This window comes from Chaetodon trifascialis, chromosome 4 (genome assembly GCF_039877785.1).
Source record: "Chaetodon trifascialis isolate fChaTrf1 chromosome 4, fChaTrf1.hap1, whole genome shotgun sequence".
NCBI lineage: Eukaryota > Metazoa > Chordata > Actinopteri > Chaetodontiformes > Chaetodontidae > Chaetodon > Chaetodon trifascialis.
In genome coordinates, this window is record NC_092059.1 from 23041673 (window position 1) to 23068496 (window position 26824).

At 38.9% G+C, this 26824-nt stretch overlaps 1 protein-coding gene across 1 annotated transcript; it reads right to left on the reverse strand.

Moving 5' to 3' along the window:
• Positions 1-2065: 2065 nt before the first annotated feature.
• Positions 2066-25279, reverse strand: LOC139330142 (complement factor H-like). The gene is made up of 29 exons (XM_070960877.1): positions 25105-25279; positions 24831-25013; positions 24487-24592; positions 24266-24342; positions 23901-24083; positions 23184-23366; positions 22842-23036; positions 22533-22709; positions 21196-21451; positions 20833-20840; positions 20306-20473; positions 19173-19340; positions 18718-18876; positions 18258-18446; positions 17989-18174; positions 17872-17876; positions 14363-14465; positions 13885-14067; positions 13329-13434; positions 12585-12661; positions 11858-12049; positions 11489-11677; positions 10673-10858; positions 9143-9322; positions 8014-8203; positions 5233-5246; positions 4978-5157; positions 3639-3818; positions 2066-2297 (listed from the first exon to the last, which is right to left on the reverse strand). Exons 1-29 carry the CDS (start codon positions 25172-25174, stop codon positions 2104-2106), a joined length of 4287 nt encoding a protein of 1428 aa, XP_070816978.1. The 5' UTR covers positions 25175-25279; the 3' UTR covers positions 2066-2103.
• Between the last annotated feature and the right edge of the window lie 1545 nt (positions 25280-26824).

Genomic DNA, 26824 nt, shown 5'->3' on the forward strand with positions numbered 1-26824 from the left:
TTGTTTCAGATGACAGCACTGAATTGGGGACAGACAGATGATTGATGTGTAACTGTTGTCCAGTCTGCCTCTTTCGTCTGGTTAATCATTTTCATGTTTGTCCGGCCAGCTAATGTCACTTCCAGTTAACTAAAGCTTTTACTGGCAAGAGGGCAGGGTCATCACACTATCAAAACACCCACACACTCTTTCAGTACCAATGGGTATTCCTTTGGTACACCTGATCTCAAGTTCAGCGCTATGGGATGAATATGGGCTTTTTGCCATGGCCACATTTGAATGCATTATTATGTTTCCTCATGATATTTCACCATTCACCGTGCAGGAGATCATGGACAGATTTTGTTAATGGCAGGAATGACTTTAAGTAAAAGTCCTGCATCTAAAATCCTACCTATGTAAAACTAAATAAATATACTGAACAAAAATATAAACGCAACACTTTTGTTTTTGCTCCCATTTTTCATGAGCTGAACTCAAAGCTTTAAAACATTTTCTATATACACAAAATATCCATTTCTCTCAAATATTGTTCACAAATCTGTCCAAATCTGTGTTAGTGGGCACTTCTCCTTTGCTAAGATAATCATCCCACCTCACAGGTGTGGCATATCAAGATGCTGATGAGACAGCATGATTATCGCACAGGTGTGCCTTAGGCTGGCCACAATGAAAAGAATTTCTGCACAAACTGTCAGAAACCGTCTTAGGGAGGCTCATCTGTGGGCAAATGCTCACATTCGATGGCATCTGGCACGTTGGAGAGGTGTTCTCTTCATGGATGAATCCCGGTTTTCACTGTTCAGGGCAGATTGCAGGCAGCGAACACAGGTGCATTTTATTGATGGCATTTTGAATGCACAGAGATACCGTGACGAGGTCCTGAGGCCCATTGTTGTGCCATTCATCCATGTTGCAAGGAGCTGCACACAATTCCTGGAAGCTGAAAACATCCCAGTTCTTGCATGGCCAGCATACTCACCAGGCATGTCACCCATTGAGCACGTTTGGGATGCTCTGGATCGGCGTATACGACAGCGTGTTCCACTTCCTGCCAACATCCAACAACTTCGCACAGCCATTGAAGACTGTTGGTCCACTCGCCACAATCCACAACCTGATCAGCTCTATGTGAAGGAGATGTGTTGCACTGCGTGAGGCAAATGGTGGTCACACCCGATACTGACTGGTTTTCTGACCCCCCAGACTCCCCCCCTAATAAAGCAAAACTGCACATTTCAGAGTGGCCTTTTATTGTGGCCAGCCTAACGTACACCTGTGCAATAATCATGCTGTCTCATCAGCATCTTGATATGCCACACCTGTGAGGTGGGATGATTATCTCGGCGAAGGAGAAGTGCTCACTAACACAGATTTAGACAGATTTGTGAACAATATTTGAGAGAAATGGATCTTTTGTGTATATAGAAAATGTTTTAGATCTTTGAGTTCAGCTCATGAAAAATGGGAGCAAAAGTGGTGCATTTATATTTTTGTTCAGTACATTATCAGGGTCAGGCCCCGTCTGCAGGGTCATAGGATAAATCTGAGGGGATGAGACATGATGAACACAAGGAACTGTAAGTGGAGCAGATGTGTGAGGTTGAATAAAATGGAAATAATCAAGTAAAGTATAATTACCTTCAAACTCTACTTAAGTACAGTACTTGATTAAATGTGCTCAGTTATTGCTATATACTGTATATAGTGCCTGCTGTACTGAATACATTATTCTGTAAGTATTCAAAAACATGGATGTTTTGTTAAATACATGAAAAATAAATCCTCAAAAAGCCACTGCTGTGCTAAATTTTCACAGCATTGCAGGCCTGAAACTACTACATAACAATGAATGTCTGAGACACTTTATCAAATACTTAAAGGGGAAACATGTAGATGTTTTGTCTCAGTATCTGATTGGAGGAGAACAAAAACACAGAGTGAACATTTCTGTTTTATTGAATCTATCACAGCTGGCAGCGTTGAAGCAGACACAGATCAGTTTGTAACTACTTCATAAACGGTCGTACTATGCACTGTTGTTATTCATTTACATGTTTGCAGCCATCTTAGGTCTGTTGCACTTGGAGTTAATTAAAAGGTTTACAGGCAAGTGGGCAGCTGCATCACACCATCAACACATCTCTGACGCATGCTACGTATGCCGTCAGGTCTTCTTTGTCCGACACACTTGAACTGGATTACATCATTATGTTCTAAATAGAGCTTATTTGCACTTGCATAGTAGAAGGCAATGTTATGTCTGCTCATGTCTTCTGTATTCACAGTGCAGGGCCCTGCAAGAGAAAGCATAAATAAATATTTAAATGTAATCTAAATGTGTGATTTAAAGGTGGGTTACTCAAAACGAAATGATATGAATTTCACCCAAAAGCTGAGATGGCAGTTAGCCGACTGTTACTTCTGCTCTGCTGAGCTAATGACCTTTTGTCAAGTACAAATAGCAGTGAGGCAAAAATCAGTAAATTTAGCTTTAGCTTTAGCTAAGGCGAACTGAGCTTATCTCCTCAGCTTCCTTTGATTTCATGTATCTTTAACAGACAAGATGTATTTGTCTCTCCTTGATGATTTTACATGCTGCCTCATGGAAATCTATTTGCTACGATTTATTAGGCAAAGCAGACACCAAAAAGTCAGATATCTGTCTTGTCTTGATGTTAAATTTATATCAAATATGTACTTCCTGCATTTTGGCTTTGTAGGGTAGAGTTGTGCTCTATTGTCAGCAATATTTAATGACTAATGTGTATTCTGTGTAATTAATAATGTTCATATTTGTTTCGTGCGTGTGTGTGCGTGTGTGTGTGTGTGTGTGTGTGTGTGTGTGTGTGTGTGTGTGTGTGTGTGTGTGTGTATGTGTCAGCCTGCCTTCCTTCTGTTCCCTCTCTACCTGCTACACACCTGTGTAACTTCACAGGCTGGGCTGGAGAGGGGAGGAGGTAATAAAACTGGGCAGAGTGCAGAGAGTGGGGGAGGCAGAGACAATGGCAGCCACATGGCAGCTTATTGCAGTGGTGAGAAGGTTCTTTTTTTTTTCTTCCTTTTTCACCAAGTAGGGGTTTTCCTCCCTTTTTCCCTCCATGCACATTTAGGTGCTGGAGGTTTGTTGTGTTAGTTTGTTGTTTTAGTTTGGACTGGAGATTACTGGTAGTTCAGTTATTCGTCTTTTGGTTTAGGTTCAGTTTGCTTCTTGTTTTTTTAGGTAGTTTAGGGGGAGACGCTGGGGGCGTGGCTGGTCCTGAGTCTCTCCTTCTTTTGTTCATTTTGGCCAGGGTTTCCAGCCCCTTTTGTTTCTTTTTCCTTTCTTTTGGGTTTTTGTTTCCCTTTACTAGTATTATTCTGATTATTATTCTGATTGTTATCATTATTATCACCACTGGTTGAGAGGGGGGACTAATAAAGCTTGTGGGTTCTTCCACACTCTTTTTTTCAGAGTGTCATCCGTTTTGTTATATGTTGCGGCCTCATGCCCTGAGCCTTGGTTCTTCTTACATGGTGAAGCCGTAACATATTAATTAAGCAGCTACATGCAAACATTAGAAATCCAAATCAGTAATTCTTGATGTGAAATCCTCACATAATGCATTAAGAAAAAGATAAAGGGAATTGTAACTTACTCAGACATCTCATCTGTCCAGTCCATTCACCATTGTTGCAGGTTTTGTAAGGCTGGCCCTCCATAACGTAGTAATTCTGACAGACGTATTCAACTCTTTCATTATGTCTGTACTGGACTCGAAAACTTTCCTTGGTGTCTCCATCTGTCAGGGGTGGTGGTCTCTCACAGCCCAAAGGATCTAAAACAATGTGGGCAGTGACAGACACAGTACATTTTTGACATTATTGGGATGCAATAATGACATTTTCACTGAGAGATCTTTGAAACTGATCAGCAGCCACGTAATATTTTGCAGACATGCTTTGTGGCCTCTAAATTAAATGTAAACAACCACAAAAAACAAACAAAACAACCCCCACCCCAAATCCTCCCTTCATGAAGGTAATACTATTCAGGTCCTTTTCAGATATAAAGGTATTAATCCAATGCTATGCTCAAGTTGAATGAATGTTAATACTTGTGAAAATGTGTTATTCTAGGGCAGGCTAGCAGGGTCAACATAGCAAATGAAGCCCTCTGAGATCTCAGTGCACGGTGGGAAGCATCTGAAAGTTGGGTCATGAATCACCTTTTGTCATCATTTCTCTGGATAACAAACAAGAGGACAAGGAAAGAACTGATTTACCTCCACATGTTGGATTTTTGCATTTCAGATTCCTTTCATTCAACATAAGCTTGTGTTAAATGTTAATAAAACAAAATTTAGACTATGACTCTGAATTCTGCCCTCTGTTCATAGCCTCCTGGCAACAAGTTCTCCAAATCAAACAAGAAAATACATTGTTGGTCCATGAGCTCAACAATGACACATTTTCTGATGCTATCAAGGGGGGTTGTTTCAAAAATAAAAATGTTTTCTGATCTTGTACTCTTATACTTAAGTTTTAGTTCCATTTAGGTTCAAACCCAACTTGGTTAGGGTTGGAGAAAGATTTTCATTTGCAGTTCTCTTTTGAAAAAGACATTTTGATCGCAATGAGGCGACTCGTTTTAATACCAAATAAGTTCAGTTCAGAGTTGAACTATGGAAATATTATGGAAATGTGATGCAATCTAAAAGTCAATCTAGTTAAATGACTGTGGGGCTTGTTAAAAGCTTTGAAGCGATTAAAACCGTTGTCACATTAAAGAACGTAATGTGGCCCGTGCTTGAAAGGTGCTTATGTTTACCCCATCCAAAAACGCTAACATGGAAGCGAATTTCTAAAAAATAGAAGCAACTGCAGCTTATAACAATGCAAATGGATGACTGCCATCTAGCTTCATGATAAATAACAACAACGGTCATGGAAACCAACAGTTGATGGAATGTTAGAACAGAAAGCCAATCAACTTACTGTAGCACGTTCCCTGATGGACTGCCAGCCAGCCCTCGCTCGAACAGACATATTTGGATGTTTGGCTTGATGTGTAACCAGGTTCACAGGTGAAATATATCACGTCTCCTCCTTGGTAATCAAGTTTTATGGTCTCCTCTGACACAAAGGCATGGGGGACCTCTGGGGGCCTCGAACACACTGAGAGACAAAAACATGGCAGCATGAAAAAAATCCTTTACTCACATTGTCTCATCAATTGTTTGCCTCACATACCGATAGATAAAGAGCTAAACACAGAACACAACTACAGAATTAAAGGATGGCCATCACACCGAAGGACTCCCAAAAGAATTCTAAGAATCACGTGAACAATGTTTCAATTGCATGATTTTCATCAAGTTTACCATTTTTTGATACAGTACAGCTTCTTACACATGTTGTGTACTTCCGACTGTTTGTTAGCAAAACCATATTGTATGTTTATTGGTGGGATGTATTCATAACATCTATCATCATGTGAATTTTAAGCCAAATTTTGAAATGCCACAAAAAAACAAAACAAAGAAAATGCAAAATATGCACATTTACATAATCTGCTTTGGAGTGAATAAACTGGGCTATGCAAAGTGTTATTTTGTCAAAAGATGGTGGTATAAGCTACATCACGCATGGCTATGATAAACAGAGCAGATGAAGAAGAGTGTTGGAAACCGGAAACAACACGAGTTGCCTTACTGCCTGATAGAAAAATGGAGAGAGGTCTGCATGACTTTGTTAATTCGGTCAAGTTCTAATTTTTCTTTCATGTCAGCTCATATTGGCCATGCTGTGTGGAGACGACGATATTGAAGATGAAGACTGTTATGGGAATACCCGGGAAGACGACGACAGTGGAAATGGCTTCTTCTTCTTCTGCGGTCATGTGAGTTATGTTTCCTACATCAGAACTTATTCGGCAAAGGTGTTTCCATCTCCCATTGAGTACATTAAAATTGTTTTTGAAAAAGGCGAAAACTAAATTGACAGAGGTTCAGACATTGTCGTTTCCATTAAGCTGTGATATTTCAAAATGTGCACTTCTTATGGCTTATGAGTCACGTCAAGAAAGATTATGTCTTTTTATTGGCAGTTGTTCAGTGCTGCAAAAACCTTTTACTTTTTATAGTTCACAAATACCATTTCTGAGTTATATGGACACATCAGAATAGAACATACTTTTATATTTATATATATAGGAACATCACCCACACAATTACTGTTTGTACTAATTCTTCTGCAATAAGGAAATACCACAAATCAAAGCTTGCACTTTACATGACAGTCTTTTCTTCTCTTTGCATACGGTATCCTGTTCAGCCCAAACACGGTCTGTATCTCCACAAAGCTAAATCACAACACCAAAGTAATTAAAAACCTCCCACTTACCATACTGTGATGGAGAAACTTCCACATTTGCCCACAGCAGGAGAAACACAACGATTACAGACAGTCGCATTTTCCTTTTACAGATGTTTTCTGTACAGATTTGATGTTTGTCCACTTGAGTCCTCAGGGAGCAAAGAGGTTCACGACATGGACTGCTCAGTTGGACTGTGCAACGAATGTCGCATTGCAACACACCAACATGCACTGTTCCCAATACTGGAAATGACAGAAGTGCTCAGATACACTAATCCTTTGCACATCACATTAAAATTACATAATCTCATATTTGTTCAGTATCCTATCAATCCAATCCATAAAAAGCTATAAAGGTGTAATATGTTCTCAGGCAGGAATTGAAAGGTTTCAATTCATTTACAATCTGTATAAGAAATAAACTTTGTTGAAACATTTTGGACTTTCTATTATAGATTGCTGCCTGGATTATGCTCACTAGCAAAGTTTTTCCAGTTCAGGAAGTGAGATGTTCTGCATAGAAGTCTTATGGAAAAGGTCAGGGTGGATGGTTGGATGTACGAATAAGAAGGCTTTGATACCAGAGACTAGGGTTCCCGTCTTGTGCTCCACATGGTGTTTAGGCTGCTAAAACACAGCTGTAACCTTGGTTCAATCCTGAAAGTTTTAATCATACCATGCTTCAGAATCAGAATCAGAATTGGCTTTATTGGCCAAGTCTGTGTGCACATACAAGGAATCTGAAACATTGCACTCATTGTAGTTGCACAGAAAAAGGACATACAGTGTTGATCCCTTCAATATTTAAATGATGTGTAACTGTACTGCAATTATAACCAAAACCTGATGGGTTTCTGTATTCCTCTGTGCCATAGAGGTCCGTTATTGTCTCAAAATTATTCAAAATGCATCAGTTAGCCACAGGCTGACATGTTTCTTCATTATGATCAACATGGACACGATACTTTAGTCCATCCCACATATACATTCCTGCTTCTATACTCATAACACTAACTTGTGCATCAATCCACAGCTGAAAATAGTCCCTAGAAATGTACTTGCAGAGCAAAGTCAAAAAGTATTGAAAGGTGCACTAACACATTTTTGTCATTTTTGGTCATTTCACGTTGACATCAACAAAAAAATATCACCAGTCCTATCCTTTAACCAAGACCACAATCTTTCCCTAACCATACCAAAAGAGGTCCATTAACATACCATAAACGTGTTAATCATTGCTTTTGGATATTGTGAAAACAAATGAAATATGTAGATGAACATTTTGCTGATATGTTCAGAAGGAACATTTCGCATTGGCAGTTTCCTAAACTATTTCTCTTCATTTTGACAAAACAGTGTAATCTATCATTAATTTTGTTTCATTCAAACTATACTTTTAAAACATATTTGTGGGAACAGTCTTGTATTTTACAGTACTGCATTAATTATTGAGACATTATGTAAGAGTTTTCTCTGGAGGATTCTGATTCTGGAGGCAGGAAATTGACAAAGTGAAAATACATGTTTATTAAAATGACAGGCATAGCATTAGTCAGCACAGCAGGTAAAGACACGGGATGAGTACTTTGGTTAATCTGTTACATGTTTGCCCAGCTAGCTCATGTTTATCACATCCAGTTGACCAAAAACCTCTACAGGCAAGTAGGCAGGTGCATCACACCATCAACACATCTCTGACGCATGCCATGTATGCCGACAAGTCTTCTTCGTCCGACACACTTGAACTGGATTACATCATTATGTTCTGAGTAGAGCTTATTCTCATTTCCATAGTAGAAGGCAATGTTATGTTCGCTCATGGCTTCTGTATCCACGGTGCAGGGCTCTGCAGAGAAAACAGATAAATAACATCTTATTAAAGTCAGGAATTAATGTACAGCATACCCCATATGTGATAATTGCTGGTCTTGGTGCTTGAAAAAATAAATACATCTTCTCAAATGTAATGAGTAACATATTTGATATAACACTCAACATATAGAGCATTACTGTTGAGCAAAACAGATGCCTAATATTGCCTTTATTTCATACCTTTTTTTAGGTTGTTTACAAACCTACATAAAATGTAAAGAAATGCAGATACTGCACTCTACTTTAAGATTTAAGATATACTTTAATCACAGGTGAACACAGGGAGAACATGCAAACTCCACACAGAATGGCCCCTTTCCTTGAGCAGCAGGCATCGAAGACATGGTGGAGGACAAGCCCCCGGTGCCCACAGCGGGAATCGAACCCGGGACCTTCTAGCTGTGAGGCAACAGTGTTACCACCGTGCCACCTTGTAAACAATCTTAAGAGGAAAACATAGTATCTTCTAACAAAATGTGCTGTTTCACCTGTCCTATCCTTTTTAAAGATGACTGGAATCATCTGTGTCTTTATTGAAAGTATACTGAAATCAAGCTACATTTTAAATGTAATTTAAATTTGCGATTTAAAGGTAGGTTACTCAAAACTAAGTCATATGAATTTCACCCAAAAGCTGAGATGGCAGTTAGTTGACTGTTACTGCTGCTCTGCTGAGCTAATGACCTTTTTTTCAGTACAGATAGCAGCGAAAAAATCAGGAAGTAAATTTAGCTTTAGCTTTAGCTAAGGCTAACTGAGGTTATCTCCTCAGCTTCCTTTGATTTCATGTATCTTTAACAGACAAGATGTTTGTCTCTCCTTGATGATTTTACATGCTGCCTCATGGAAATCTGTTTCCTATATTTTAGTCACATAATGCATTAAGAAAAAGATAAAGGGAATTGTAACTTACTCAGACATCTCATCTGTCCAGTCCATTCACCATTGTTGCAGGTTTTGTAAGGCTGGCCCTCCATAATGTAGTAATTCTGACAGATGAATTCAACTCTTTCATTATGTCTGTACCGGAATCGAAGACTTTCCTTGGTGTCTCCATCTGTCAGGGGTGGTGGTCTCTCACAGCCCAAAGGACCTAAAACAATGTGGGCAGTGACAGACACGGTACATTTTTGATGTTACTGGGATGCAATAATGACATACCCCCCCCCCCAAATCCTCCCTTCATGAAGGTAATACTATTCAGGTCCTTTTCAGATATAAAGGTATTAATCCAATGCTATGCTCAAGTTGAATGAATGTTAATACTTGTGAAAATGTATTATTCTAGGGCAGGCTAGCAGGGTCAACATAGCAAATGAAGCCCTCTGAGATCTCAGTGCACGGTGGGAAGCATCTGAAAGTTGGGTCATGAATCATCTTTTGTCATCATTACTCTGGATAACAAACAAGAGGACAAGGAAAGAACTGATTTACCTCCACATGTTGGGAAGTTCTAATGATTTTCACCTAGATTGACAGATCTTTGACTGAACTGATCAGCATGTGGTATTTTGTAGTCATGTGTTTTGTGGCTTGTAGTAACTGTAAACAAGCACAAACAACAACAACAAATGGCCTACTTCTAGAAAAGCTCCTAAAGTCATTTCTTATATTCTGTAAATACAGTATGTACGTGTGTGTGTGTGTGTGTGTGTGTGTGTGTGTGTGTGTGTGTGTGTGTGTGTTTGGAAATATATATTTATGCTGCCAGTTTATTAGGTACACCTAGCTTACTACAACTTGCTAATGCAGTCAAATACACAACCCATCCTCACCAGAAACTGCTGTATAGGTTGTCTTTTTATGATATATCTGTTCATTGTTAGCTGGGGACCTTTTGGTGGCCATCGTTAATAAGACTGGAGTGAAGGAGGATGTGAGGTATAAAGGTATAAAGGCAAAAGAGCAAGAAAGTTTGCATATGGAGGAAGGTGGGGTGGGTGGATGGATGGGTAAAACAAACACAGGACTTTCACCCAGGAGAATGCCAAAAGTCAGTGTTTACACAGTGTACTTACTTCACAGTAACACAATTCAACCCAAACCATACTCTTTTCCGAAACCTAACCAAGCAGTTTTGTTGCTTAAATCTAGCTGTATAGTTTTGGTGCTCAAACCTAACCAAGTGCGACCCTTTCACGACGTTGACGACAAACGTCTGGTACGCCTGTCGGTGGTACTCTCCAACAGTCATATGTTGTCCTGAGAGTCACTGGGAATCCACCTATTTTGGTGTTTAGGTGTGAGAATGTGTTGCAAATACAACAGTTCTGCAATAAATCCTACCTTCATGAAGGCTGTAATATGCAGGTCTTGCTCAGATCCCTTTTAGAAAGGTGGGATTCCTACATTATGTTTTATGTTGACTCATTTTAATGAATGAAGCATTACTATTATATTCTAGGGCAGGCTGACAGGGTCAACAAGAAAAGAACTGATTTACCTCCACATGTTGGGAAGGGATCACTCCATTGTCCACCTGCTGCACATTCAATCACTTTCTTCCCTCTAATAACTTCTCCATTCCGGCGGCAAGAAAACGTTAACTTCTCTCCTTTCCTTAGTCGATTGTTTCGTACATGTGAGGTGTACTGTACGTTTTGTGGTACACCTCTGATTGTGCATCTTTCTGTTTTGAAGAAGAGAATCTGAGGTTTATACAGCATACACAGTTGCATGTGAGACTTAAAATCTGACTTTTTGGGTGTCATTAATCCAAATCTGATGGAAATCTAAGTCTAAATCTCTGGAGGTTTATTTTACTTGATCTTCTGTTATATAAATATATGTAAATATAATATTTACGTGAATTATACACAGACACAGTGAGAGTAGACACTGTTACCAAATAGCTAGTTAGCATAGTGGAACATTTAGCAGTTTAAAAGCTAAATACTTTTCGTATGAGTTGGTGAGGACCAAAACAGAGCTAAAGGGAGAGTGGATAGTAGATTTTTCTTGTGGCCAAATGCACAACTGCAAATGAATGCTAATGTTGCTCTATATCTGCTGCATGCATAAATTGGCAACTCTTTGCTAAGAAGTTTACCAAATGAACGCTGTTTCTGCTTCCCCCAAGGGGCCAAATAATCAATAATGGCAGGTTTAATTATAGCTAAATATACAGACTCTTCAGGGGGGAAAGCACATATGATGAAAAAGCCTTTAATAAGTTCAGCTTTGCCTCACTTTGAGTTTAATATGACCTTTGTCGTATCAGATAAACTCACAAAATGCAAATAAATGAAAGTGAACATACCAGCACACGTTGGAAAGGGTGCATTCCACTGTCCAGTCTGTAAACATTCAATTTCTTCAGACCCATCCAGTGTATATTCATCACTGCATTGAAACTGTAATTTATGTCCAGCCTTCACTGTTTCATCTGCTGCTGACAGTCCAGTTACACTGAGAAAATGATGCATCACTGGAACTTCACAAGTGATGTCTGGAGCAAATAAAACAGATAATATCTAATGAAAAACTTAAGTGGATGTGGGTTTCTGTCACACAGGGGCCACCCTTATAATGTATACAGTAATTTTAATTCACTGTAACATGTTCTACTATTAAAAAGGATCACGTCAATGTTGTGTGCATAATTGACTTTTTATCTTAAAAGGTTTACCTTCACAAGAGGGGAATGGATTATCCCACTGTCCATCTTTACCACATATCAGCAATGAAGTGCCATTCAGGCGTTTCCAAGGGTCATTGCAGCTGAATTTGAGGAAGCGGTCAGGAAGTATGGGATCTTCATTTTCTGGCAAACCTTGTACTGTTACTTGAACATCTGCAGGTGGGGGGTCACAGCTCAAAGCTGTGTTAGGACAACAGTCAGATCAATGAAGACAAAACAGGCAAGAATTTCACATATAAATAAACTTATTTTATCATCCAAAATCCCAGAGTGGGATTTCACCAGAGAGCAAAACCTCCCCTTTGAGTTTCACAGTGATTTTTAGTTATTTCCTCATTGTCACTTAACATAGGAACAGGGGACTAGGTAATGCAACAACCAAGGGATGGCAGATGGGTTAAAACACTACAGTACCAATGAGTCCCTGCCATCATTGCCATGGAGATGAAGGCAGTCAGAGGCACAATCATTGTTGTAGAAAATTCAACAACAAATTGATCAAAACATGTCACCATGGTTGCTGAATTAATCCAAATCCCATTGTTTTAAGATGCAGGTTGTATAGTCCGTTTTCTGGGTGCTGTTAGTGGAACTGGGTTGGATATTTCTGGCCGAAATGGACATTAGGTGTCATAGTTAACCTCTACCCCAAAGTATTAATGTACAAAAACTTTTCAGTGCAGCTTTAAAGTTGATAGCAGCAAGTGATACTTACGCTCACATATTGGCAGATGATTGGTCCATTTTTCCAGCAAACAAGTCCTGGTGTCTTCCTTACTCACCATTTGATACCTGTAATGAACAGTACGATAAAGCTTACCTTTCTGAGATGAAAACACCTGATTACAACACTATCAGAAAGCAATATGCCAAGTTGATATCTCTTTTTGTGTCTCATACTTTCAGTTGTCAGTGACACACAGGTAACACAGTAACCCACCCTATTTAGCAGTTCTAAGCAGTATATGTACTATAATATAGACACATTGGGACATTTGTTCATGTTTATTACAGTATTATAAAACAAATAGTACTGATCTCTTGGGAATTGTTAATATTATTAAAGATTATTGCTTTATTTGACTCAGCATATCTGTAACTGTGTCACCATGGTAACCCATACCAACCAACCTCAACCGTCCTGACATTTGCAATAATCTAATATCCAGCAGTAATCATGCTAATAAGATAATCACTTAATGCATCCTTGAAAAAAATGCAAAATGATGATGAGGAAAAATAAGCTGCACCTGCCAATGTGAAAGAGGGGCTTTGGCATGCACTTCAACATTTCAAAAAAACTCCATGCATACTCATTGCTAATGGTACACTAGCAAATGGTTAAACTGCTGCATGCTGATGGTGGCAAGCGTGTCTACGGTTGCTGACCCCTAGTCTATATACTGCTTACAGTGGCTGTGTTGCCATTATTTAAATGAATCATTCAAGACCCACGTACCCTTCATTGCAAAAGTATTTGATCCTTGTTCCAAAAACAAACTCTTCCCCGTGGATAATTTGATAATAGCCATTGGGAGTGTCATCAGGAAGTTCACATGGCTTTACTGAAACGAAAAAAAAGAGAATATTCATCAAACAAACAAAATCTAGTAGTTTTTGATTTTATTCTTCGATGGATTTTAGTTAAAAGGACAAGCAAACTGACACTATGTTGTGCAGCAGCCATGTTTTTGGTTTGTGATTTTGAAGAGGCAGATTGATGTTGGCAATGTAATGCATCTTTTTCCACCTCTTTCAGTACCATAATCTAATTAATTGGCTAGATTATTAGTTATACAAGCAATTACAATCATCCAATAGTCCATCAAATTGCTCTGGAACTTTCCAAAAACACATTCTCATTCACTCAATTGTCTACGGAAGTATAAAATTTCAATAATTATTTTAAAAATACAATCAATTGCAGACATTGAAAGATTTGTTGTAACCTGATTACTGCAACCACCAAACATGCAACAAAGTGAAGAGTAAAAAAAGAAAGCCATGTCACTCACAGTAGCATGTTCCCCGACGGACTGCCAACCAGCCTGTGTTTGTACATACATATCTGATAGTTGGACCTGATATATAACCAGTTTCACAAGTGAAATGTATCACATGTCCTTCAGGGTACTCAGCTTTTTTGGTCTCTTCTGACACATGAGCGTGAGGAACATCTGGGAGCTCTGAACAAGTTACTAACAAACAGCAACATGAGAGGAAAAGAGGTCACTGGACATGTCATCTCAACAGCTGTGTGCAGTTTTCAGAGTCATCAAAACATGTGAATAATAGAAGTTTGAGACTATTCTGTAATACTGAAGACGACCATCCCACACATATACACTAATCATACTGTAATAAGGCAAGAGCACAAATCAAAGCTTACAGTTAAAACAGAAGTCTTTCAATTTGTACTCTTTTTGTGAGCCCACTCTCTTTACTTAACAGTCATCTGCTCTTTCAGAGAGTATTTAAAAAAGTCTGTCTTACCATTCTGGGATAAAGAAACTTGCACATTCGCCCACAGTTGAAGGGACAAAAGGATTAAAGGCAACCGCATTTTGACAAGCAGCTGTGCAGAGTCTAACTGAGGCTAACTCCTTTGAAAAACTCTTTTATTCTGTGCAGTTCCTGCGTGTTTGTCTCAGGGCGCACCACGGGTCACAACATGGACTGCCCAGTGGGATTGCACAAGGCTGCAGGAACACAACATGACACATGGAAACACACACAGCACGCCCTGTTCACATATGCAACACTGAAAACATTTAGGAAAAATCACATCAACTTTGACCTGACATGGGAAGACTTACTGAAAACGTACAAAAATATAACAAACCATATCTAACAGACACCAGCAACAAAGCAAACATCAATCATCTTAAATGCAACACATACAGTCTCATTTAGGACTGTCTTGAACAGACTTTGGATGAAAGCAGAATTTAAATGTCTGAATGTCTGACATGTTTGTGTCTGCTGATGATTAAACGCTTTCTGTCAAGTATTGATCACCACCTTAAATGTGGCATGAGCACTGCTGCAAATAGAGAACAAAGTCCACTGTAAAAATCATTCAGTGGGGAGACGATCAAATGGTACAGAGAGAGCAACACTGTTTATTTGCACTGTAATGATTCATGCTTCGTACATCAAATGAGCAACACTGCTCTGGAAATTTCGCCATTGAAACCTTCAAAACGTGTGTCACTATCACCTGTGATCCTCAGTGTAAGGACATTGTATTGACCTACTGTACATTAATCCTGCAGCTGCTACATGCTGGACCCCTAGTCTTACCTAACATAACCTACATTTGATTCTAATTTCAAACAAGTATTAACCTTGAAAACTGAAAATAAGTTAATAAGTTTCAAAAGCCAGATATAATCTTTTCCAATACAAACATGAGCAGAGTGAAATAATGCAGTTTAGTTAAACTCTGTCCTGTAGGTAAGCTCAAGACAGTCAGATTTGTCTAAATGTAGATAAACCTGCCTGACACTCTGAAGTTTGCTGACTCACTGTCTGCTTCTGAATCGTAATTCCCAATTCTGCAATTTGCTGGTATAATTACAATATATATGTATATCTATACTCTGGCCATGAAACGATTGGAATAATGTGGAATCTTTATGTCTTCACACTGCTCCCACAAAAAGAAAAACATCTGTAGAGACTGAACTGTATTGTGCTTCTGCTGTAATTTCATGTACTCATATTTGGACAAAGGGTACTCCTTTGCCTTCCAAGATTTTTCAGAAATGCACTTTCCCATCTCTGAAAACAAGTGTCTTAACAAGTGGGCCACAGTACCGAGAGATGACTGACAGAGAAGTTTTCCTGGCATGCTTTCAAAGCCTGAAGCCTCTTTTGAAGCTTGGTTTGTTTGTAGGAATCAAGCCATATGTGTATTGACTGGTTCTGTGCTTGTAAGAAAGCTCTGCACAAACAAGCTACACTTTCAAAATGTACTTTTACCTTTTCAAAACTATTTCTGCAATTCTGCACCATCATACTGCAGTAAATATACATACCAACAGCAAACAAAGCCTTTTTCTTTCTCCTCTTTTATTGACAAAGCTTCATAATTTCAGGTCACATTATCACACACATTACTGATTCACTCATTCAGTCTTACCCTTTCCACTGATTATATGGATCAGGAGTGAGCATTATATATGAGCTGCTACATCACTATGAATAATACACAGAGAAAATGCAGTTTTATTACATTGATATCATAGAAAAGTCCTCTTTTTTGGCTTTTTTATTGAGTCTTCCCTGGCCCTCGGACAAAATCAGCATCACTGTTCCTGAGGGGGAGCTGTATAAGAAAATGTCTGTGGTTAGTATCACATCTCAGCACACAGGTATAAAGCACATCCACCTCTATAACAATAAAACAAAGCAACTGTGGTTCAATCTGAGCTGAAAAATATATGGGGAAATGTGTCTTTGTCTTATGTGATTCTTTGGAGGATAATATTAAGCAGGCATGTTTTATTTTTTCATGTTTTTTTACTCATGGTGTTGTGAGGTATATGCTGTACTGTAAGGCAAAGCAGCAGGTGTTGTGGTATGTGAACTCTGTGACTTTCCTCACAAGACGCTACATCTTAAAAAAACAGTGATTTTGCTGAAACATACATCTGTCGACTGTCAACATAGCTCTCATTTCTCACCCCATGGCGCATCTGCACTGTAGTACTTTTCACCTGCTGTTCTCATATCTCATATAAAATCCAAAAGGATTTCAGTTTGTACTACATAACAGAGCTGTCTTAAACAGTCCCAACGACCTTTCCTATAGCTGTTCAGTCACCACTGCTGCTGTACCTGTATTAAAAATACAAATGGTGCTACTATGAAGTGTGTAAAATTGTGAAATCTAACATACCCTGACCAGTTCGTATACTTTTATGAATGTAATCTATATATTGTCTGGGAAAACTGTTTTTCTATATAATGTGACATACATGCTGAAAGAGTTATGGGTTGCTGTAATCATTCTTTTGTGTTCTGAAGTGATATTGACTATGCTGTAAGAAATGGGGACAAAATCAATAATATAATAATATGTTCAGAAAATCTGCCAGTGTTATGACCTGTTGTGTATGGAATTCTCTCATTGTGGGAAATGTTCTGGTAGCTGCATTGGCAGAAATTAATCTACCTCAGATGAAGATTACTTGATTTAGCTAACTAAGACTGTTGGAGCCTAATTAGCTTTGGCTTATCTTTGGAATGCATTTATTCACGTAATGAGGGCAGTGGACACATTTGGGGTTCACAGCCTGAGTCTGGCAACAATCAGCATTTTAGTTCAAGTCAGGGAAAGATCATGGATTCAGTTGATGAACATGTTGTGTTTCAAATCCCCTCACTCTTTTTCCATATAAAACAAAGACCATAACCTTTCCCTAAACATAAACAAGAGCTGCAAGTACCAAACCATGACCGTAAAAAGTCTAATCATGCTGTAGTTGTTATGAGCAGATATTGTGGCAATAAGACTGGATATTCTGTATGACAACAAATGAAACACGTAGTCAGTGAATATATTACTGTTATGTTCAGTGTCAGCGTTTTGCGTCTTTCCAGATACATTAGTATTACCCAAATGTGTTATGGCTGGAATTACATAACCACAACATATTTGCTGTTGCAAATTAGCTCTATAAACAGAAACAGGGTTGTTGGCCTGATGTGTCATCTGAGACTTTTAATGTGTGTCACTGGATTCAAGTTTTAGCAGTCTTACATATTAATCTATTCCTTAAATAAATTCCAATCTGGAAGCTAAAACCAGTGTGTACTCTGCCTCACATGTGTGTCGTAAACAAGAACAAACAACACGTTGGAGTGCAGAGTGTTTTGCTTCGTGAAGGCATTATTTCGGAGCTGAAATCTTACTACATTAATTAAAAATCAGCAGTGTTTTCGACATCACATTTTGAATTTCAGCAGACTTCTTAATGTCAGTGTGTTCCCTTTACGCTCGCTGACACAGAGTATGACATGGAAAGTCAGCAGGCTACATAACTTTGCTTCAGAATGAAAATCTTCTTCAAGCTTTCTGTGCCACGTTGGGGAATGCTTTCGGATGTACGTACGTGTGCACTTAATGATCTTCTCCTCCCATTTCCCGTCTTTGCATTGCAGTGTTCTTTCTCCCTCCATTGTATACCTGTCACGGCACTCATAAGTCACTTCAGAGTCAGACAGGTATTCCTTCTGATATGGTGTCATAACAACTGCGTTCTCAACTTGAGGTGGGGGACTGCAGTGATTTGCAATAGCTGCAAGAGATGAAAGCATGCAGTATTAGATTACACTCGATTCTTTGTACAAATATTAACATGAAGTATGAATGATGACTCACGTGTACAAATGGTTTTGAACACTATTCCCTCTGAACGCCATTTTCCCTGGCGACATGTTAAGTTTTGGACAGTAGCCTGGTATCCTTCCTTACAAATGATTTCAACACTTTGATCATGTTCATAAGCAGTTTCTTGAGCTGTAATTACCCTGTTAGGAATCACAGGAATTTCTCCACATTTTGTTTTCTCTAGAGTGGATAAGATGACAAACAGTTAGGTTTATGATATCAGCCATAATTTGCCAGAATTTGTCCTTTCAGAATAGTCTGCATCAGAAATGTCACTTTTTCAAAAAATCTCATTTTAACATATAAATGCAACACATCACATGTTCACATAGCCTATTCTCATATGTACAGCTTGTTAGTTTTCAGTCTGCTTGAAGTTGATATTCTACATCGATGAGCCACTGTGGCCGGTTTGCTTAATGCTGGTTACGAGCCATTAAAGATGAATTACCGATGCACTGCTCGAATCTGGACCACACGCCGTCATTACATGTGGCTTTAGCCCACCAGCCTTTGGTGAAGAGCTTGTAACCTTCTTTGCAGGTGTAGTATACTTTATCATTGTATGGGCCAAGTGCGAATCCATTTGGAATTGTAGCTTTGGGACATGCTGCACAAAAAAAGAGGTTCTATTCAGACATCACCAATCAAATGACAGACGCAACACATTTTCTCCATGCTAATGGAGGGCGTTCAGCTTTTCTGCATTTTTAAGCAGACATGCCTGTCTTGATGGGAGGGACATTAAGTAACAGCAATCCAGCCCTTTAATCAGTTGTTTATTTAAATTAATCACACCAATAATACAATTTCAATCTCACTGGCATTGTAGATGTTAGGTTTTCTATTTGTATTACTGGAAAACAGACAAAATCCAGTCAATTTATCGTAGTTGTATTTTCTTACCTGAACAGTTCTGAATCCCAGTCCAAACACGTCTCTCACAGGTAATAGTAAAACGGCTTGCAGCGTTGTTCATGCATGCATATTGGACTCGTTCATTGTGGCTGTAACTCCTCTTGTTATTGCCAATAATGTATGCGTTGGGGATGTCAAGTTTTTCACACTGTATACCTGAAATGTACCCCAGATGTCCAGGTTGAGATTTAATAAAAATACAGATGTCATTGTTAAAAAGACTCAACAGTGTTTTTACTGTTATCATACACTAAACTCCTTCAGAGCCGATCAAAAAATATTGGCAATGCTTTCTTCTTCTTCTTTCATTCTTCTTCCTCACTTCATGTATCTGCTGGTTTAAATACCTTTGTCAAAATGACAAGAACCAGCTGCAAAGTTTTATCAACCTCAGCTCCAGAATGACTAGCTGAACACTAAGATCCCTAGTGCAGCTTCATACTGAACAAGCTTCATACTGAACAAGTGTATCCGATGATCAGCGACCCTACACACATGGCCTCTATGACTACTTTAAGCTGCTGCCATCAGGATTGTGTTTTAGATTGCCTGTATGTCAAACAAATAGAGGGAACTTTGCTTTTATTCCGGAGTCCATTAGACTTGTAAACCATCACACTACAAGAAATTGTCAGTTTACTTTGTGTATTGGCTGATAATTTACCTGCACTTCTGACCTTACCCTGTCATATTTGTAAGTGTCTATGTGTACTTGTGTTTGCGTGTGTTTACACGCTTGCTTACCTCAAGTGGCCCCTTGAGAGAAGAATACTGTATTTTAATTTGAACTGAATATCTTGCAGTGCTCCAGAATGAGCACATTAATGTGGAACATTAAACAAAACCCTCAAAAGGCACGAAGCGCCTGTCCCCACTAATCCATCAAGTCATCAGGATTAGTGAGTGCAAACTTGTACATTTAACATCAATTCATATCAGTTTAAAATCTGTATCAGTTTGATATTCTGCGACAGTGGAAAGACAAAATAAGACACCTCAAGAAAATTGAAGTTACCAAGCCTGAAAAGTTTGGACGAGCCTGTGAATGATAACACACACGCCCATACAAAGGCATGGAAGAGACAATCCTCTTAACTCTATTGTGTGTTGTATTCTCTTACTTGTGCATTGCGGAGTCCCGATCCACCCATTTTTCCCACAAGTTAGACTAAAACGTCCCTCATGATCACGATTGCAGGTATAGTGAACCACGTCGTTGTATCTGTATCGTCTCTGAACATGTCCATCAATATCTGCATTCTGATAATATTCTGCGTCACATGTTATTTCTGAAAAAAACAAAACGAAACAAAAACAAAAACAAAAAACAGAAACCAAAATCCATCAGTCTGTCCACTGAATGGTAAGTGGAAATCACAGTTGAACGCTAGACTCAGATCATTTAGTTGAGTAAAATACTCAGTTCTTTCACCTTCAGTAAAAGTGGTAACACCATACATGGCCCCTTTATGAGCATGTATACATACATATACATTGATCTCTCCACCCTCAAAATGGTGCCCTCTTACAATTAACTACAACAGCGATTACAGCAGTTTGGTCCTAAGTATTCGCTTTTGACTGCAGCTAAAACTCCAACACCATGCATTTTTAGTAACTCCTATGCCACTAATGATAACTCTAAGACCGAATTTGCTGTTTGATATACAGGTCGAGCGTTGATCTTGAAATCATGCATAAACCTTGATATTGTGTCAAATGGATACAAAGGAAAGATTAAAGCCACAGTAGCCTTTTCTGTCAGTATCTCCATGATTTAATCAAAGTACTGATTTAGGATCAGCATGTGTCATGGCTTTGAGCTTTGACAAGGCATCTTTTTCACATTTCAGGCAGAAGATTGAACACATATCTAATCTGCAGTCCTCACTAACCACTGTAAAGATGTCAATGACTGAAGGGTAAGGCTTTCATACAGCATAAAAGCAGAATGAATGAATGAATTGCAGCACAGTAGAGAGGAGTTGAATTTCACCCTTGCTGTGCTCACTTTAAAAAGATCTGATGGGAGTTTCTATGTAAAAACAGAAATAAAGAAAATGCACCAGCACTGAATGTGTTGGTCTGGGCTGCCTTACCTCTGCAGTATTTGTGCCCTTTCCAGCCATTTTCAGTACAGATTCGTTCAAATTCTCCATCATAACCCTCCCTGCAGACATAACGGATGTGGTCGTTGTTTTTGTATTGCTGCTTGTAGTCACCTACAATATCCGCATTCTGGATGTCCTCTCTCTGACATATTATTTCTGAAAGAAAAAAAAAAGCAGTTGTACACTACTGTACACTTTTATTTCACATTTTTGTTGGCACACATGTAAATATAGAAATAACACTGGTGTGGGGACTACTGACTAGTAAGCAAAAAATATCAAGAGACTGAGAGTGTATGACTGAGAATGGTCATATTACTTATTGTAAAATTACTGCTAAGATAGAAACAGAGAGAAACAGCAATAATAGTGACACATCTGCAGACAAAATAGAAATGATCTGCTGGCTATCCTGGTGTTATTTTCAGGACACAAACAGCTGGTAAAGTTTTTATATATATACATTTAGAGTCATCAATTAACCTAAAGAGCATGTTTTTGGTCTGTGGGAGGAAGCCGGAGTACCCGGAGAGAACCCACGCATGCACGGGAAGAACATGCAAACTTCACACAGAAAGACCCCTGCCCGACCCGGGGATCGAACCGGCGACCTTCTTGCTGTGAGGCACGCGCACTACCAGGTAGTGCGCATATATATATATATATATATATATATATATATATATATATATATATATATATATATATATATATATATATATATATATATATACACACACACACACACACACATTTTACCCATTTTCCTCTTTATCTCATTCTTTTTAGTAGTAGTGTACTACAGGTAGTCCACTACACGTTGGTTGGCTGGTTTTTATACTGCTGGTCCCATTACTTCTGGAGTAAAGACTTTAATGGGTGGAAACTAAAGGCAGAGAAACTGAAATCTGAAATTAGACCCTGGTTCCTTCGGTCTACAGGAGAGCATTAGGCCGATTTGGAAACCAGAAAAGGGCAAATAAATCCTGTTGCAGTCAATATCAAATACTAATATAATGAAGTAACTCTGTGTAGTAGAAAATGGAGTTTTAGTTAGGCCTTTAGCATTTAGTTCCAGAGGTAAGAAGCTCTTAGTTTCTGGGACTTTTTGGAGGAAAAAAAGGAAAAGGAAAAGAAAAAAAATCAGGACAGCAAGACAAATCGCTCCTTCCCCACTCAACAAATACGCAAACAAAATGAACAGAAATGTCACACCACAAGGTTAATTTTACAATACCTTGACAAAGTGGATTTGGTGTCCACCCATCTCTGGTGCATGTGGCCCAGGCGGCGCCATTTGATCTTTTGTAGTCTGCTTGACACTTATAACTTAAGTAGTAACCCATTCTTATTGGTTGCCTTCCATTGGAATCCCATTTTTCCACAAGTGGGTCGTATTGACTGCATGTAACCTCTAGAATAGAAGAAAGACTTCTGTATTTTAAGCAAATCGAGATTGGATTTGTGATCATCATTCCAGGTCCATGAACCATCACACAGTAAAGAACAGTATCTTGTAATATGTCTCCGGCTATGTGTTTTATACCTTGGCATATTGGTCTGATGGTCCATTCTCCGTCGTCTTTGCATGTCGACACTGCTGTGGTGTGCTGTTGATCAGAAATCCAGTAACTGTGTCCACACCTGACTTGTAGCGTTTCACCAGGTAAAAACAAATTTCTGGAACTTGGATGATAACTGGTTCCTGTCAGTGGCCGCCCTTCCAGTTTACATTTTACTTCTACATTTGTTGGGAAATTAATCATATAATCTGTTAGTTATTTATAAGAAGGCACATCATACAAACATGACGTCAATCCATCAAGCACCAGTTTTAACTAGTCAGCGTGATATAACCAATTAATTTGATTACTCAGTTTATACTTACGTTCACACAAAGGTGTGGGGCTCCACTCTGCTCTCATGCCTACTTTTTTGCACGTTGAAGGTCTGGCCTCAGCCTGTGTGTATTTAGGATTGCACTCAAAATGCAGGACATCATTTTCCTTATACTCTTCAGCATCTCCAGGCACATAACCATTTTCAATTTGGGGTTTTCCACATTTTACCTCTGTTGAAGAACATGCACAAGCAAGAATATAATTATTTGTTCACGAGAAGTCAAATATTGTGTGTGGGATTAAATTTAATGGTAATAACCATGAACGGTTATACATATGAATTCAGTCTGAGAATTCTATTTTTATGTTCTTTCTCGCTTTCTCTTTTGTTTCACTTAGAAAACAGAAAACTTCCTTCAATAAAAAGCATTGTGTGCCGGACAGTTTCTTGGATAGTGCAATGACTTCCTCCCAGCAACCTCATGGTGACCTCACCTTTGAACAGAGGTAAACTAGCTGCTTTCCCTTGTTTCCAGTATTTGTGTTAAGCTAAGATAGCCATCTGGTGCCTGTAATACCATATTACCATATTACCAATCCACAGTGAATGGACTGATGCAAGTGTGGTATGGATCTTCTCATTAACTGTAACTACACAAGAAAATGTTGAACAATTTTTTTCAGATGTTTAATGATATCTTCTTTTTTCTTAACAGGAAGACCTTCCTGCTCTTCCTGTTTTCATATCGGACAGCTCACTTTACCTTTGCATTCTGGGTCTTTGTTACTCCACTCTCCAGTTTCTTCACAATAGATCTCTGATGACCCAATGAGGATTTCATTGCTCAATTTGCAGCTAAATCGAACTACATTGCCAACGGTTGCTTCCTCTAGGTCCCCATTCACAAAGACATTACTGCGTGCATGGATCACTGGGCACTGTTTGGCTGGAAGGAAGAACACGATAAGGAAAGAAATTGGATGACCAAATAACTTTCAAATGTAAATGCAGGTAAGCAATAAAGTTTTTCAATATTTCTGAGGGAATATACACAGAAATAAACACAGAGTGACATTTCCCCTGAGCGTCAGGTACCTAATGAACAAGATCCTTTATTTCAGCTCTTACCTTCACAGATCGGAACAACACCATCCCAGCCCTCAGCCATGCAACGGCGACGGTTTGTGCGACTGACCATTTGATAACTGAATGTATATATATGACGTGGAAAAAGGAAATGCTTCATTAAGAGCCAAATTTGCATACTGCAGAGATACAGCAGAATACTCACAAAGATACTGTACACAGGAAGCAACAACATTAATGTGCCATTCTAAATATTTTCTTACCCTTTGTGGCAGGTATACACAACTTCTGATCCAAAAACAAAATCGTCTCCCTCGTCCAGTTGAAAATCTGCAAACTGGGCATCACCGGGATGACCACATGATCTTGCTTATAACGTAAGAATGAGAGAGAATATGAGTACATGTACTGTTCAGGTAGTGGTTGTTCCATTCAATAATAATACACCATATTTTATGTAACACTTTATCATATAATATGTAGTTAACAATTATACTTTGGCATTGTGCAGTCATTCAAACCATGACACTATGTCCATTTGACAGAATGTACTGATGCAGTGTTCACCATTCATACTGGCAGGATCAGTATTTATTTCCAAACTTACGCTGACATTTAGTGCCTCTCGACTGCCATTTTCCCTCGACACAGATCAGTTTGAAAAAGCCGCTGAAGCCCACATTGCAGCCCACTCTCACTTGCTTTCCACCAGGGTAGCTGGCTTCCAAACCAGTTGTGTCAAAATTTGAATCATACAGGCGGCTTTTTAAAAACTGTTCAAGTGTACAGTCTATGGGACAGCAAAACAACAACATTATTTAACAATAAATGAAATGATGAGATGAAAAGGACCACAAATTAATCGAACTCCTTGGTCTTACCTAGACTTTTCACGACGGTCACTGTATACATCCACAAAAATAGGACACAGCTTCGGGTTATTAGGTGCATTTTATCTTAATTACCCTGAACCGCCAAGCAGAAGTAGATCCTGGAGACTGAAACACTGTTATACTCAGAGAGCTGTGGATTTCACAGGCAAAAAGAGATTGCTCAATGATTTACACAAGTCTGTTCCAGCCTCCAGCTACAATCTCAGGCTCACAGGCAACAGAAAAAAGGGGAAGTGGCCACGCACAACTCCTTATATGACACACTGGATCCTTAACATAACCTTGAAAACACCTTACATTGGTGTGTGTATGAGTACGATTTATACTGCAGAATAAACTCAATGAATCACTGAAATGACTTTGCAAAATAACACAACAGAGAGAGCAGTCTTTCTTTTTAACAGGTATGTTTTTTTTTTTTTTTTTCCCGAGGCAATCAGTGCTTCAGTGGTTTCATGGCCCTGCATTGTCAGGCCTTTCTATGTTTATCATTCAGTGACAAAGTAGAGTATTCCTGTAAGGGCTTATTTGTTTTTTTTTTCCTTTTGGTAATCATTTGCAGAAATCAATTGAGCAAACAAAATAGGTTGCATTTAAGTGAGTCTGCTGTGGCTCTTCTTCTCCGGAGAAAATGAAAAAATAAGCAGAGCAAATTAGCAGTTCAAACTAGACCAAAAGTATGATTATTATTAAAAAAAAAGAAAAAAAAAACTCACCTGGGTTTCTTTCAGGATGCACTGAAGTGTGTTGGTGTTAAGGCTACATGTAGACACAGTTTGTACAAATGTATGTTTGTTTGTTGATGACCTTGTAAAGCAGCTGCCAAAAGGCTGTGAAACAAATAATGCAGATTCTGACCTCAGTTTGGAAAAAAATGTGGCTATTGTGCAATGCAGGGTTTTTTCTTTATTTCTCAATATGGCTTTATGTTATTCACACTTGTTCTGAAGAGTCTGTGTCACTGAAAACACTCCATTGCACAAACTCATTAGTCAGGACATTTGTTACCGATCTGTGAAAAGAAACTATTCTGATATTCAATCAGCAGGTGGAAGATACCAAACACATTCTGAGGCAGACATTTGTGTACAGCTGATATTATATTTTCCCCTTCAGATATCTGATATCTGCCTCATGAGAAAATGAAATCACACAATTATTTGCCTGGCTTTTCCCGTGTCTCAAAGCATTAGCATCGGAAGATGAAGCTAATTTGCAATAAACTGTTGAACTGAGAGCTGGGTCCTTTGGAAATGACCGCCCCCCTCCATTACTGACAAAGCAGACAGAGATGTGCAGTAATTTTTTTTTTTTTTTGGGGGGGGGGCTTTTAGACTTTATGATAGTGACAGCTGAAGGTATGACAGGAAAGGGGGCAGAGAGAGAGGGGAAGACACGCAGCAAATGAGCCACAGGTGGGAGTTGAGCCTGCGGCCACTGCAGAGGACTGACAGCCTCAATACATGGGGTGCACACCTACTGTACCAGCTGAGCTATAGGGGCGCTCAGATGTGCAGTAATGTGTAGATGCTGGATATTTTTTCTGCTGACACATTGTATTGTATACAGGGACGCTGCAAATACAATATTAGCATCTTACATGTCTCTGCCTTAAGGGAGCCGCTAAAGCAAATTTTTGCTGGCTGAAGGAAAAACTTTTGGAAACATTATTATTAGTGACAAAATGAAAAATTCTAAGGAAAAACAA

What these genes read in the sequence shown, in the direction of transcription:
- LOC139330142 (XM_070960877.1), bottom strand. Translation starts at nt 25,174, where the DNA reads ATGCACCTAATAACCCGAAGCTGTGTCCTATTTTTGTGGATGTATACA. An exon ending in GTGTATACCTGCCACAAAGG is followed by an intron (nt 24,343 to 24,486) that starts GTAAGAAAATAT and finishes ATATACATTCAG; the next exon opens with TTATCAAATGGTCAGTCGCA. An exon ending in TGTTGTTCCGATCTGTGAAG is followed by an intron (nt 24,084 to 24,265) that starts GTAAGAGCTGAA and finishes TCTTCCTTCCAG; the next exon opens with CCAAACAGTGCCCAGTGATC.